Genomic DNA, 15,717 nt, shown 5'->3' with positions numbered 1-15,717 from the left:
TGATTATTCTATGGAATGCTCCTTTAAGGTTGAAATTGATGATGATGATTTGGGCTCCTTCCTGCATTTACTAAATGTAAATGTTAATCAATTGTTTTATGACTTCTAATAACTTGATTGAAAACATTGTTCTTTTTAACTTCAAATGAACAATACGTCACACTTGGATCACATTCGACATCATTTGTCCTTGGGTAAATTGGTATTATATTAGGGAGATACCATCTGAGGCGGTAAAAAGTCTTTGAGACAACCAGAATGCTGAACTGAGTAATGTCTTGCTATGTAAGAACTATCACCCTCAAACTTTGAGTTAATAATTATTAATTTATTATTCATGTATTAAGCAATCAACAGTATTGTATTCACATGCAAATTTATTAATGGAATCGAGTAAATCTCGGTTTTGATATCCCTAATTCTTTTCTTCACCTGAACCGATTGGGAGATGGCATCGAAGAGCTCGGAGAGTTTCAGGAAGCCGTAGTCGGCTACCCGGCACTGCTTGTTAAATTTATGGTGATACTCCGTGGCAAACTTATGGTAGTCCACCTTACAGAGGGAAGAATACTTCAACAGATCCATGACCTCCCGGCTAAAGTTAAACAAAGGATGTGGTAGAAGGGGCGGTCCTTTGTTTCCTGGAAGAGGGGATGGAAGGAACAATGACATTAGAGAGAACAAAGGAATAGAGAGAAAAGAAACAAAGGCATACAGAGAAAAGAAAAAAAAAGAAATTATATATGCAACACTTTATTAAAGTAGTAGGATAATATCCAGAGGAAGTTGAACAAGTCGACAATAAAAACACACGTGACTCTTTTATCTTAGTATAAAACAATGGAAGTAAAGAACAATGGTACAAAGGAAAGTTCATTAACATCTATTTATTTGCAGGAATCCCTAACTACTAAAAAATCGCATCCTCAGTTCAATTTCTTTATCCAAGTTGCTCCTCAATGATTCTTAAAGCCCTTGGAGAAGTCTAAAATCTGATTTGCATTAGTTTTTATTTTATGTCCTTAACTTCTGGCAGATTTCACTATGATGTTGATGTAAAGCTTTTAACTTAAAGGAAACCCCAAGAACCACCCCTCCCCCCGCCCCTCCCCCAGAAATAACCAACTTTGAAACCAAATAATCCACTCACCATCCTCACCCTGCTGTTTCTTGTTGGGTAAGCAGATGTACTTAAAGGTGTCATGTCCGACCATGATGAAGACCCCTTTAACACAACTGATGAGGTGCTCTAGGGGTACGCCGTTGACATCTTTGTTAAATGTATACTCGGCTCGGTAACAGACCGGAAAACTGTCGACGGAGGAAAGACACCGCATATTTCATTATGTAGTGGTAAGGTCTCCCAAGACTACACACCAGATATTTCATTTTGTAGTGGTTAGGTCTCCCAAGACTACACACTGGATATTGCATTATGTAGTGGTAGGGTCTCCCAAGACTACACACCAGATATTTCCTTATGTAGTGGTTAGGTTTCCCAAGACTACACACTGGATATTTCATTATGTAGTGGTTAGGTCTCCCAAGACTACACACCAGATATTTCATTATGTAGTGGTTAGGTCTCCCAAGACTACACACCGGATATTTTATTATGTAGTGGTTAGGTCTCCCAAGACTACACACCGGATATTTCATTATGTAGTGGTTAGGTCTCCCAAGACTACAGTCTTCAACTTGGTTTGATTATCTATGTATCATTAACGTTGTAATGAGTAAGTATATCCTCGTACAAATTTAGACTCGCTCTGGGTTTGTTTTTGACAGACTTACAGGACTAGACTCAGACCAATTCCTTGCAAAAACCACATAATGTATCACTCTTCTCTAGAATAGGAAATTCAAAATGGAAAATTATTGTTAAATTATAAACGCATGATTAAAAATTTTATCAGCCAAATTGAATTGAAATGTTCAACTTGCGGTATACATTAAACAAACAGTGCAAACGGCAAAACTTATCACATCAATTAATTCTTAGTCTTAACTGGACAATTTGGACCACAAAAGAGTAGGAAGATAGCACGAAAGGGAATATAACTTGAGTGAAAATTGACCTTCCATCACCCTCTTACAGTGCAAAAGAGGAGAGGAAGGGAGGGTGTTGGAGGGAGGGGGTTACGGGGTTTACTATACTTGGTAGGACTTAAGGTAGTTATGTTACACTCAAATTCAAGAATCACAGAAAGTGCATTCCTTTATAGGATGGGGGTATACACTGTAGAAGTTACATCCTTAATATTACAAAACATCTCAGAGGGCAAATAATCGTTTTGGAAAGTAAGTCTGATTTTTCTGATAATAAATATCATGAAATAAAAATTAAAAAACATATTCCACTAAAATGTATAAATAAATTTCCTTTTGGAAACAGAAATTGGTGTCAAACTATTTTTACCTAGCAAGGGAAATAGCACCATTGTGCATCTCTAAGAGTGTGAGGACTTGAGCACTGAATGTTCTCAGGGAAACGGAGATGTTAAGATCGACACATTCTTCAATGACCACCTTCGAAATGTCTTTGATATGCAATGGACACCAACGGGCGCACGGTTGTGGCGTCGAATCCCTGTAGGAAAAATAGTCAAGTTACTGAAGGTTTTTTTATTCAAATATAACATGAGATGCTGATCTTAAAAATGAGGCTGTCACCGATCTTAAGTATTATTACTGAATACTTTGTTCAATGAATACCATCATTTGTTCATTTCTCACCAGGTTGTATTTGTATGAATGAGTATGAGCATGATCTTGGGGGGGGGGGGGGGAGATAAGGAGGAGAGGTCCTGATACCCCTGATTTATTCTGGTAAGCGAGGTTGCACCATCCCTGAGCGAGATGACAGAGTTCAGCTGGTTGTGCATACATGGTGCATGCTTTGCCTTGGTCAGTTTTCAGTGTGTCATGATGCATTACCAAATGATTAGAGTATTCTGTATTTGTCCTGTGTGAGCGCAGGTTCAAATATTATGAGAGTGGGTTGAATGTTTACTTCTTAGCTAGTTACTACCTGGAGGTCTGGAAAGCAAAATACACTGTTTCAGTCACCATGAAACCATTATCCATAAATATGGACTCCTAACATAATGCTCCGTTCAAGTATGACCTTACAATAAATTTGACCTTACAATAAATTTATTTAAATTTGACTTTATTTAATTTTAATTTAATTTGACTTAATTTTTGACTTAATTTTGACTTAAATTTGGACTTATTTGACTTAATTTTGGACTTATTTGACTTAATTTTGACTAAATTTTTGACTTAATTTGACTAAATTTAATTTAATTTGACTTTATTTAAATTTAATTTATTGAAATTAAATTACAATAAATTTAACCTTTACAATAAATTTATTTATTTGTTTCAAATTACAATAAATTTATGAAATTTATGGGGTCATTGGTAAACTTCTTAAGCTTTTGACTTAATACCTGGTTGGTATCATTGGCGACTGTCTGGAGGAACTGGAGAGGTAACTCGGAATGTTTGGTGTCTCTGGACGACTCTGGTTACTCAGACTGATAACTTTGCCCGACGTGGTGTCCCTCAGGGTGACGGTCTCCGGTATCTGATAGAGGTCAAAGGTGTAAACAACCTGGTCGTATCTAGAAAGGGAAACAAACGTTACACCGAAAAGAAAGTGAGAGTTTATACCGACCAGAGCACAGATAAGACGGGTGCATCTTGTCAAGATCCATGATCATTTTTTTTTTTTATCAAGTTGCTGGGTGCAAATAAGTGAGGCAATTAATTTGCACTTGTTTATATCTTACATAAAATTGCATGAAGCTACATAGAAGGTACAGTTAGTAGGTTAAGAAGCAAAATGCCAATATCTGCAGAAGAAGTACCTTTTCTAAACTTTTTTAGTTTAAGCAACTTTTAAAGAGTTTTGAAAATATATTCATACTCAAAATTTCTATCAAAACAGAGAACCCCTTTGAAAGCAATATGAACGCTCAGCCTACGACACTGGGCTTTCATCGAAGAATGGACTATGCTGTTATTGGATCTTTGGTTTTGGATAAAATTGATAAAGATATCGATATTGACTCAATAAGCCACTTTGCATGGCGACTGTGGGATAAAATACCGGGTGTCAAGGGAGTAGTGATATAACACTTACTTTTGCTGAAAAGCTTTCTTAAATTCAGTCAGTGGCAAACTAAAGCTACCATTGCTTTGTAACAATGGAATCACCATTTGTCTGAAAATACGAAAAAGAACAGAACAGAATTATTGATTAAAACATAATTAACTTTCACCACCTTTATTTTTTATTATTCAGGAGTGCATATCAAAGTAATATCAAGCAAATTTAGGACGAAGTCTTGCGGAGAAGAAGGTCAAATTAACAAAACCATTTTTATCCTTTGAATGTCAATCTACTATACCAGTCTTGCACAATATATGGTAAGGATATATTTTGAGTCTGACAACTGTTGTACGTGTAAAACGAAGAATGAGCTTACATTAACTAACCTTGGATACTTTTTTTACTGGTTTGCCAGAATCAAATAATATTCCAGAAAAAAGACTATGATAGTGTTTATAATGAGTGTACAAACTTTGCAATGAAAGAACAGATATAGTAGAAAAGAAAACCAATGCAGGTACAAAAAGTTTGAAAGTTAAATTTCAGGTGAACTTTACGGTTGGTAATTGGTTTCCACCGACAAAGTGGTATGATTTTAACCTGGTGGATCACGTGAAAATTTCTCACATGTAATAACTAGTGTCACACTTTCATGTACAGGACTGCCTACACATCTATGTGAACACTCTATATAGTGATGCTGTGACGTGTAACCAATTGATCTAAACTACGAATACGACGAAAGCAGAAAAAGTCAAAACCTAAGTTTGTCAGCGTTGCTATCGCTGGCTGGTAGGAGTGAAATCTCTATCTTCCAAGCCCCAATCGGGGCCCCATTGACCTTGAGTAGGGTCCTCATGGCATCTGCCTGATTTGGGACTCGGACTGTGGCTTGAAAGTGGCCTTGGGTCGGTGCAAATAGTTTCATGTGAAGGACCTGCATTGAGAGAAAGGTAGTTACAGACCTAATTGGAGACATCTGAGAGAATGCAAAAAGTATTACTCAGTCTGGGAAGATGAGAAACCAAACGTGAGGAAAAACAAGTTGGGTTGCAATTGAACACTTTCACAAGCCTCTTGAGACACATTGCTTACACAGCAACAACATATCATGACCTAAATTCAGATATATTTCAACACCCTGGAGCTATTACATCGCTGTTGGTCTCTGGTGGCAACCCTTTGCATCTATGGCTGTTTAGACCAATCAAATGGTAGATGAGATAGGTCACATGATTATGTAACATCTGATCTTAAAGTAGGGAATAATCAAGTTGACATCACTATGCAGGCTGTCAATTTGGCCCAAAGAATGTACATATTGTAGACGGTTTTGCAACAGATAGCAATGTTTAATGTACCTCGAAGGAACTCTGTACCGAGAGTGTAATTGACTGTTGTTCTATTGACTGAAACTTCAATCTTTAATACATCTGTAATATGTTGCCTTTCTCAATGGAGTCTCTCCCAACAAGGAGAGTCATTCGGACGAGACTCATTAACATTTTACTGACATTGAATTGTACGTAACTCACCTTTGCATGTCTGCCAATGGCCGCAGAGAGAAGACGTTTGAGTTCCTTCCTGGTCATTTTGTTGTCCAGATTGGTTACTAGGAGGTCTACACCGGGTGGAGGTTCCCACTGACCTAAAAGACAAAATGTAAAGCAACTTGGTGACGATATTACTGATTCCAATCATCAGTACACACATCTTCCTTGGATGGTAAGGCAGAATTGACTGAGACTGACACTGACACACTGAATCAACCCCCTGGCTAGGAATTCAAAGACCAAATATAGTTTATCCATAGAACGTATTCAAATCCCACAGAGTAGTTACCCACAATGCAACTCCTCTGTACGGATCAATAAAAACAGACAACTGATAGAGTTACTGTTACGAATCCAAATCACAGCACAGTTGGCTGTGTTAGTGCATGAAAGTGGACCTAATTCACTGCTCCAACAAGAATTAATTAAACTTCTTATAATTCCCTTTAACCCCCCAAAAAAATTGAAGTTAAAAAGTTTAATGTTGGCGGTGGACTGACCAATGTCTTAAAGTGGAACTATTCCAGGGGCTTTGCAAATATAAAACCACTATAATCTAGGGAATAATTTATCAAGTGTCGCATCGCAAAATGCTATGCAAAATGGTCAAATTGATATGCAAGTGCACAGATGTATAGCAGTTTTGTACACTGGAATAATGGTATCTTATAGGAGACAAAATTCAGAGCCTTCTTAGCTGCTACACAAAATTTGAACTAACTGATAAATCTTGCATAGCTATTATTAAGGAGAATTTCATTAGCTACTAGTTGATAAACTATCAATGGAGCATTCTGATTGGCTACTGGTTAATAAGATGTTAATAGAGCATTTTGATTGGCTACTGGTTGAAAAGCTATTAATAGAGCATTTTGATTGGCTACTGGTTGATAAGCTATTAATAGAGCATTTTGATTGGCTACTGGTTGATAAGCTATTACTAGAGCATTTTGATTGGCTACTGGTTGATAAGCTACTAATAGAGCATTTTGATTGGCTACTGGTTGATAAGCTATTTAATAGAGCATTTTGATTAGCCACTGGCAAATCTTCATTACAAATTGAGAACTGGGAAAATTTGCTTTGAATTATTTAAAACTGAAACAATTTAAAAGGAGTATTTACTCTTTGTCTGGTTAGTAGCTACTTGGATTGGTGTCGGTGCTCTGTACGTTCCCTTCATCGGTAAAGGAGATATACCCCCATCTGGAAGGAAGAGGGTCTGATTCATTGGAGGGGTCACCCTCTGGACGCTCGGTATGGACCTGAAGCAGACCCCGTTGTCCCCCGCTGGAGATCTCCGATACTTGATGTCGTGGGAATTATTCATAGAGTACGGGGAGTAGCTTCTCTCTTGCAGAGGCCGAAACTGAGTGGAGGGCAACGACGTCCAGTTTGGTATTTTCTTCTGGAAGGGAGTTACACTGGGCATAGGACTGACATTTCTGTTGGTCTCTTTCTTCTGGTTGGCTGCACCATCTTCCCGCTGTTCTTTGGGGATGACCCGAGCAGGACTCGGGACGCTCGCTGTGTCCTCGCCTTTGAAAGGAACAGTCAAATGATACTACCATAAAATTCTACCAAGAAAATGCTTAAGCCTAATAAAACATGATGACAATACTGAACCATGTGCATGGTACAACTTGTTTAGACTGAGAACTTCCAAAGGGACCTTCTAAGGTAGATAAATTAAGGAGTAACACAGAACAAGTTTGGAGGTATGTGAACTAGCATAACATTCATGCTGTTGTGAGGAATGTGAACTAGGATTACCTTCATGATGTTGTGAGGTGAACTAGCATTACCTTCTTGATGTTGTGAGGTACATGACCTAACATTCCCTTCATGATGTTGTGAGGTATGTGAACTAGGATTACCTTCATGATGTTGTGATGTACGTGAACTAGCATTACCTTCATGCTGTTGTGAGGTATGTGAACTAGGATTACCTTCCTATGTTGTAAGGTACATGAACTAGCATTACCTTCATGCTGTTGGGAGGTACGTGTACTAGCATTACCTTCATGCTGTTGGGAGGTACGTGAACTAGCATTACCTTCATGCTGTTGGGAGGTACGTGAACTAGCATTACCTTCATGCTGTTGGGAGGTACGTGAACTAGCATTACCTTCATGATGTTGTGAGGTATGTGAACTAGCATTACCTTCACGATGTTGTGAGGTTTGTGAACTAACATTACCTTCATGATGTTGTGTAGTACATGAACTAGCATTACCTTCGTGCTGTTGGGCATCCACATCATGACAAGGTGAGCTCCTCTGACTGTCATCCAGGTTGCTGCCTCTCTTCCTGTTATCCTTGTATGACTTTGGGCTGTTGTTGTAACCACCGTTGTAACGTTGGAATGCCACTGATATCAGATTCCCAAACACGTTTTCTCCCTCCAGTCTCTTTTTAGCTCTGTGGGAATTTAATAAAGATAGAAACAACTTTGGAAAGGGTTTCTAACTCACTCACTGATATGAGTTGGATGAGATGCAGGAATTAAGCCAGTCACATACTGCCCCGACAGAACGTAACCGAGCACAATACGACTGTTTGGGGACCTCGTTTTTTAAATAGTCTTCACAGTCCAAAGTGTTACAACTGACTCCTACAGTGAAATGACTGATGAATGTAACACATAGAATCTTTTCTGCTTATCATGAGTAGAGCCCATTCAGACCACAATTAAAATCATTTCCCTGTGATTGGTTACACTTCTTGAAACTGGGCAGTTCTAATTTTGCTGACTGTCAGCTGAAAAAAAAACACTAACTGTTGAGTTCCCGTGACTGAAGACAACTCAAATCGAAAAAAGACAAAATCTCAATCAGTTGTGACCTTAACCACATGCATCAACCTATGCGAGGGATTTCCAACTTACAACAGTCAAGTTGAGTTGGATTGACTTTAGTCCGTGGCAGGCTGTACTGCAAATTGCCTGTATCATTCAAATGTGCAATTAGTTGATATTTAGCTGTACCCATTAGACACTGTGCAAGGCAGACACATCACTCTTGCATGTATTGCAGCCACATGGTAAGTGAATGTGTCTGTATATTTTATGCTCAAGTTTATCCTGAGAGAATCTGAGGTTTCAAGAGTGAGAGTGAGTCATAGCTTGCAGATTCAGTCTAAACATGATTTCACCGCACTGTAAATAAAAGGAACATGAGGTTCACACATTCTGTACTGTCAAACACAATAAACAGTCATATTGTAATTAACAAAATAGACACAAAAAGTTTTCAAACACTTTTCTTTGTTTTACCTGAAAGCACTCTCCTGGTTGGGGAACTTTATCACCGCGGTGCCGTTGGATAAGTGGACCACTTTCCCGCCGCAGTTCTCTGAGAGCTGTTCTAGCCTCACCCTGACCGAGGAGACGGCTCGTTTGATCGGAAGATTGTGAATCGCTAAAAGATTACTTTCGCTGACGGTCTGGTGCTGAGAAGAAAAGAACAAGACACATGACATACAATCCCTCAGGGTCACACACCAACAGGAATATTCAGTGACGGCTAGTAATAAAGCTCCACAATTGTTTAAAGCCCTTTGTGACAATAGCCCTCGGAGGTTCCCTAAACTTTTGAGAGCATCATGACAAATTTGATGGGTCATAGTCCAACCCCCTCCCCCATCCCCACGCCAATTTCAAATAACTTCAGTAATGTAACAACAATTGTTGAATTAGTAAACCATAATGGGATGAAGAAAAATAAATTTTATTTTTTTATATCTATAAATAATGTGATTGAATGGAATCCCTCAGGTAGGGACTTTAATACCTGTGACCTCCAATGACCTCAACACCCTCAAACATTATCCATTTTGCCAGAATTCTTACCTTGCTAGGGGATCTATATGGCAGGTCAGTGATCAGGTCTGAGTATTTGATGAGGCTGTTAGCGCAGGACTTTAACGCCTCTGAGGAGTCACTCTTGTGGACCAGGATCACGTTCAAACCATGTCTATGCCGCAGGTCCGATAGGTCGTGGGCAAAGTTGATGTCACCTAAAAGAGGAACAAAAAACAAAACAAAAAAATCTCACCAACGTTTGATGAATATATCGAGAAACACGAAAACGGAACGAAAGTGGGCAATCACTGGACCAACACTGTAATTCTGTCCTTAACTATACTAATTTATTTATCCCATGGTTTACCAATGGAAATGCATATCTAGCAATATCTACAAGTATATAAGTGAGGACTAACAGTACAAGTAACAGACTGTCCGATCTAAACTTAACATGACACAAGTTGTCGAGTTTTGAACACTCACAATAATGCCCCCTTTTTATGTGTTTGGGTTACAACGAGGTATTGTTATATTTGTCTAGCCTTTGAATCCGTTGGTTAAGTTATACTTAGTTTTATTTACCCATACCAAGTTCAAAACTGGCTGAACTGTATTTATACCTTATGAATATTTAAAGCTGACATATTACCTGATATGAGGACAACAGTGGCTGGTCTACTGTGGGTATCTGCAAACCTTCTGAGACTTTGTTTTAACTTATCGTCAGCAGCATTCTTGGCTACGGCATTGATGTGAGCCACCGTTACCTGGGAAACAGAGAAAAGAAGGACAACTAATATCTACCGTGAGAAGATTGTGAAAACTAGCTACCATGCACTAAACATGTTATTAACAGAACTTACAGTTCAAAATGGGTTTTTTTTATCTCCACTTTTCATCCTAATGTTTTGACATCTTATCAAACCTAAAGCAAATGCAGTTATGAATAGAAACAAAAAATCCTGATATTAATCAAGGCAGAACTAAAGAAGACGACTTAATTTGAAAGTTGGACCAAGAATGCCAGGCCGCTGCTCCTGGCAGTTCATGAATATTCGGTAGATATGACTCACCTGCGCATTGTTCAGCTCCTCAATCACAGTACTGTTCTCTTTCTTGATGTCACAGACGCACATAAACTCAGCCTCTCGGTGACCCTCAAAGAAACGATCCCTGATTCGACGGACCACTTCAAAGGCTGACTTTCCACTCGGTACACAACAGTTTTCAATGTCCCAAAAGACTCCGATTGGTGGTAAATTGTCTGACTTATCGTCTGTTGCAAAAAACGATACGGGAGAAAAATGGTAGACCGACTCAAATACCAGAATTAATCATGAACGATGAAAAGTGGGAGAGAGTTATATATAGCCTACTCAATGCCAACATAATTTGCAACTTTATGGCTGACAATTCTGAAGTATCTGACAGGGTTCACATGAAGTAGATGTTGGCAAATCTTATCCATATATCTACAAGGTCTCTCCTTGTGATCAAGGTACCTTGTCAACTCAGGGAACCCATCAAATCAAGGCATTTCACTATCTCAAGGTACTAATCAAACTGAGGGGTTGGGTATCTATGAATCCAAGGCAAGCCATCATTTTGTCGGTTGCCATTAACTCAAACTACAGTCACTAGAAATATAATAGCTACAGGAAACTTCTTTTACTAATTACCTCTGGAACTTGACCTGTCTGGACTTTGAAACTGTCGCGATTCATTCAATTGTGCTAGGAAGGAAGTCAGTGGGCTTTGGACAGGAACAAGATTTCTCCTGATGGGGGAAGGAACAGCTCTGATAGGGCTATGGAATAATCTCTTGGGGCTAGAGGTCAGGTCCGGTAAGCTATTTACGACAGGTTTGCTAATGCCACCCTCGTCTTCCGTCCGAGGTAGCAGAGAGATGGGCTCATCCACCATGGAGGAGCAACTCGTCTTCTCGCACTCCTGGCACTGCAGCAGGGAGTTGTCTCCGCTCTGACGGAGCATGGCCAGAATGTCCTGAGAATCTTGGCCCGTGTTGGGGTACGTCGCCTGAGATATAGACGGAATCGAGGGCGTCGAGGGAGAGAAACTAGTTCCCAACGTCAGTTGCCGCATCATGTCAACGCTACCCAAGTGGCACGAGGCGCACGCTGCAGGAGGCTGATAACCAGGGAGCATGGAGAACATGGGTGCGGCCCCCATGTTAGGTACCATCGGTGGAGATACCAGCATACCAAACTGACTCAGCTGCTGGAGTAGATGGACCTGCGATTGGAGATGCTGGACGGTCGCATCAAGGTTCCCTGATGCGACTGACGACGGTGTTCCAGTCGGTTGTGGACTCGCCACCTCGGCATTCTGTTTCTTTTCAAGATTTCTCTTCACTTGCTTCTTCCTCCTGGAGGGAGATTTGTGGACTTTGCTGCTGTTTGTTTGCTCATCCGTGTTGGAAAAATCGGACGTTTCCCTCACGTCTGAGTCGTCACCGCTCTCGAAACTGGCCGAACGGTGTCCCGGGCTAGAGTGGAATTCAGTCTTGGGGTAGCTCTGTTGTCCCTGTGTGTGCCACTCGCTTTGAGAGCTGAAATCACGAAAGTCCATACTGGACCGGTGTCCCCACGCCCCCGGTCGCTGTCCAAAATAACCTCCCTGATCACGATAACCTTGCTGGTCTTCCGACAAGCGATCTCTATCGTACCCGTAGTTCCTTTGCTGATATGGAAACCTTGGCAGTCCATCTCTATGGTCGAAGTTTCTCCGAAATGTCGAGAAATTCTTCTGTTGTCTGTTGAATGGAAGTTGGTGTGTGCCATAATAGGCATTATTAGGCACCTGTCCATTGTTGTAAGAGTGGTATGATGGATGGTCCACAGGACTGGTACTACGCGGTCGGTTCAAATACTGCTGGTGGTACTCCAACTCGTTTTTGTGGTAGCTATGGTTGTAAGAGCGCCCTCTGTTCCAGCGGCCATTTCCACGTCTTGGGTTGCCCCCGTTTCTGCCATGACCATTGTCCTTCCCTGAAATCAGACAAATAACACTACGCTGTAATCTTTGATGTGCATGGGTGAGATCGTTAGAAGTTATTTTAGGCCAGAAATGTCCCAACACCAATATCAGAATGTTAACAAGTACTGTCAAATATGAGCCTTACAAAAGCAAACATTGCATCAAATTTAGGATACATTTTCTAACCTTGGGGTAGAGTATTACATTTTAAACATACCGGGCTATGAAGCAGTGCAAAAACAGACTTTAAATGAATAGTCCAGGTAAAAATTTCTTTTGGATATGTTACAGAGGAACATAACCTATTTGCATTCAATTCCTATGTACCATTTTTGAGATATTGACAGTTGCAGTTATCTGATATTCTACCAAAATGAACTTGAAGGAAACCGGTGCGATGTCATAGTTGCACACTACACACACCATATCATTGCAATGAGCCATAACAATGACAATTCAGAGCAAATACTTTTCGACTAGCAAATTTCATTTTCTGAATATTGTTCAATTCGTACAATTCACAAGTTTTCTTTTGTACAAATCTTGATGTACATATCTTTGCCTTTTTTGTAGAGAGTTAGCCATCCTGTTTGCAAAGCAATACCAGATGAATGATTCCAGGTATAATGTTTAATTCCACTTCATACCTATTTCAAGGTACATATATTTTCCCAAGACTGAGTTTTCCGATGATTACATACAAACTGCAAAGATTGATGTTAGCTTTAGAAAAGGGAAACTTAGGATACAAGATGAAACTAATATTCCATAGAAAAGAGTATTGTAAAGGTTTGAATCATAATATTGGGCCCATCTGTCCAGGAGGATAACTCACCTTCATCAGCACTCCTGCTCATTATAGCTGACGAGTCAAAATGGCAGCCTTGGAGCACTAAGGAGTAGAGAAAAAAAAAATCTATTTTACATTGGCATATTGATCATTGTTGATAGAGAAATGGCTAGGCCTACATAATTTATGTTTAATCAGTTTCACAATAAAAGACCCTTAGCAATATTACTTATGAAAGTATTGCAAGGTATCGTGTCCAATGAAATCGCGACACAGAGTAACTTTCAGAATATGTTTTCATCGTCTTCAAAGATTTTGTATTTCTCAATCTATGGTAGTCGAGAAGCTATGTTTCAAAAGAGCTTGTTTTCAATAATAACAAACAACACAGTTATTGTATATACCACTAGCAATCACAGGTATAAGTCCAATTATTTTTGATGACTTTGTTGCAATGTCTACTGATGCTCAAAGCTTAAACTCAGTTTAGTGAAAGTGATTGGGAACACATCAAACAAGCATTCTGATTGGTTGATGATCAGACGTGTATAAACTTGCCAAAAGAACAGTGGGCAAACACTGTACTAGTTATGAGTGAATAAAAAAACAAATATTAGCTCGAATATGTGGCACCATGTGTGAATTTAGTGAATGTGCAGGTAGTTTGCCCAAAAGTGTCCAACAGTGATTCCTCATAGGAGTCTTCATAGGAGTCAGCTTGTCATGTTTCACAGAATTAGATAGGATCCTAATGACAGCTCCCTCCATTGTCTTAGGGTGTCTGGGGATCTCCATTGGCTAAAATACTTCAAAAAAATTCTTTTTTTCGTTTCTTTTTGCGCGAGTCTTCACACCCTTTAAGGCATCATAATTGACGCACCCCCGTAATTGATGCATCTTCAATTATTTCTAGCAACGATTCCAGCAGGCCATCTAAACTTTTTGCAGTCAAGTACAATTACATATTTCATGAGTTTGAATCCATTTCAGCTATTTGCTGACCAAATTGTGGTATTTTTTAAGCTTTTAACACCCTCCCCCCAGTTTTGCACATTTTTTGGGCATTTGGAAATCTTACACCCTAAAAATAACCAAAATTAGCTCAATATGATAACACTTCTCTCTGGGACCTGACCTGTCTGAGCTTAGAGGCTCAGAGCATAGCAAACAGCATCTAAAGTCAATGGATGTATACTAAGCCCTACACTACAGTAAGCTTATCGACGGATGTGTCAATTTAGGGGTATGAAAGAACTTGACACGGCAGACATTTTGTGGTCAAATTCTGCTCAATTGTTCGGTGCATAAGCACAGAACCTTAAATATTTTGAGATCATAACATTTCTGAGGAACTACACATATGAAAAGCACATACAGTTGAGTGCTTTGGGTTTTTCCTTGATAGACATCGTTGATCAAATCCTTAAGTGCAACAATTATGAGCCCACCATGCTTCTACTAGGTCGTACTTCAATGTGTCTTTCGAATAGCTGCTACGGAAGCATTGTATGAAAGAATGCAAGAGAGGTACAGGCGGTATATGAAGTGGTGCTAGCCAAATAATTAGCCTCATATTATGTTGAGAACGGAAAGGTCAATACATTTGCGCGCACAGATGACAAGGGTGCATACACAATGTCTGAATATTTCATTCCCTCAAATTCTGTGCATGGGACAAAATTCAGGCAAAAAAGTGATTACCATACTTATTAGGCCTACACAAAGTTATCAAAAATATTGTTCAGACGGTCGAGACTGAATGCATAATTTAATGAGGTTTTATGCCTAAGCCTTAACAGTTGTTATCAATTTAGCCTAGGGCCTAGGCCTAACTCAACTGTTAGTGTTAGGCAGTTACTACTATTCCTAACGTAGTTTAGGCACAGATAGAGGCCTAGGCTAAGCTACTGTATCACCAATGAGGCAAGAGCAAAGCATATTTGCATCAGATACCCCGTTGATTTAATCACGGGACAACTAAAGAGCTCACCAGGCTCTTAAAAGTCCTTGCAAGGTGTAGTGACGAGCTGTAGGACCTTTGATTTGAGCATTGTAAGCGCAAATTTCAGCTGTCCTGGTTATATTCTTTGCTAGCAAGCTCGTTCTATTGTGGAATCCCTGCTTCAGGTCTCGTGCGTTGTTCGTAGGCCTGACTAGGCTGCGTTTAGTACAAATAATAATATCAACACTGCACGAGTGATATGAAACGGCCAGTGTTGATTGATTATATACGGTGGCTTCGAAGGAAACTTGCAAATAAAAAAATCGACCATATAATATACTAAACAGAATTTTTCTCATAGGCTATAGATGTCGCTTTTCAAAGATTACGTTTTGTAACAGCACTATGTATTGATAGAATGTCTTTTCTGGGCCACCGTATAAATGACGTTCTACGAAACACAGAATAAAAGACGTGACATTTTTACTTGTGAACTTTTTTAATGATCTC

At 39.5% G+C, this 15,717-nt stretch overlaps 1 protein-coding gene across 1 annotated transcript in view; it reads right to left on the bottom strand.

Annotated features, from left to right (window-relative positions):
* Window positions 1–15,443, bottom strand: part of LOC139960191 (meiosis regulator and mRNA stability factor 1-like) — a 31,825-nt gene extending 16,382 nt beyond the window's left edge. The window contains exons 1-16 of the mRNA XM_071958370.1: window positions 15,302–15,443; window positions 13,311–13,367; window positions 11,158–12,486; window positions 10,552–10,754; window positions 10,128–10,245; window positions 9,524–9,690; window positions 8,948–9,123; window positions 7,910–8,094; window positions 6,799–7,212; window positions 5,656–5,768; window positions 4,882–5,057; window positions 4,151–4,231; window positions 3,456–3,629; window positions 2,420–2,590; window positions 1,151–1,311; window positions 433–641 (exon numbers count right to left, since the gene is read on the bottom strand). Coding sequence (XP_071814471.1) covers window positions 433–641; window positions 1,151–1,311; window positions 2,420–2,590; window positions 3,456–3,629; window positions 4,151–4,231; window positions 4,882–5,057; window positions 5,656–5,768; window positions 6,799–7,212; window positions 7,910–8,094; window positions 8,948–9,123; window positions 9,524–9,690; window positions 10,128–10,245; window positions 10,552–10,754; window positions 11,158–12,486; window positions 13,311–13,332 — 3,699 coding nt within the window. The 5' untranslated portion in view covers window positions 13,333–13,367; window positions 15,302–15,443. The remainder of the gene's footprint in view (window positions 1–432; window positions 642–1,150; window positions 1,312–2,419; window positions 2,591–3,455; window positions 3,630–4,150; window positions 4,232–4,881; window positions 5,058–5,655; window positions 5,769–6,798; window positions 7,213–7,909; window positions 8,095–8,947; window positions 9,124–9,523; window positions 9,691–10,127; window positions 10,246–10,551; window positions 10,755–11,157; window positions 12,487–13,310; window positions 13,368–15,301) is intronic.
* Between the last annotated feature and the right edge of the window lie 274 nt (window positions 15,444–15,717).

This window comes from Apostichopus japonicus, chromosome 19, assembly GCF_037975245.1.
Source record: "Apostichopus japonicus isolate 1M-3 chromosome 19, ASM3797524v1, whole genome shotgun sequence".
Classification (NCBI taxonomy): Eukaryota; Metazoa; Echinodermata; class Holothuroidea; order Aspidochirotida; family Stichopodidae; genus Apostichopus; species Apostichopus japonicus.
Note: the sequence above shows the minus strand (reverse complement) of the source record. Positions and strands in the feature narration are given on the sequence as shown.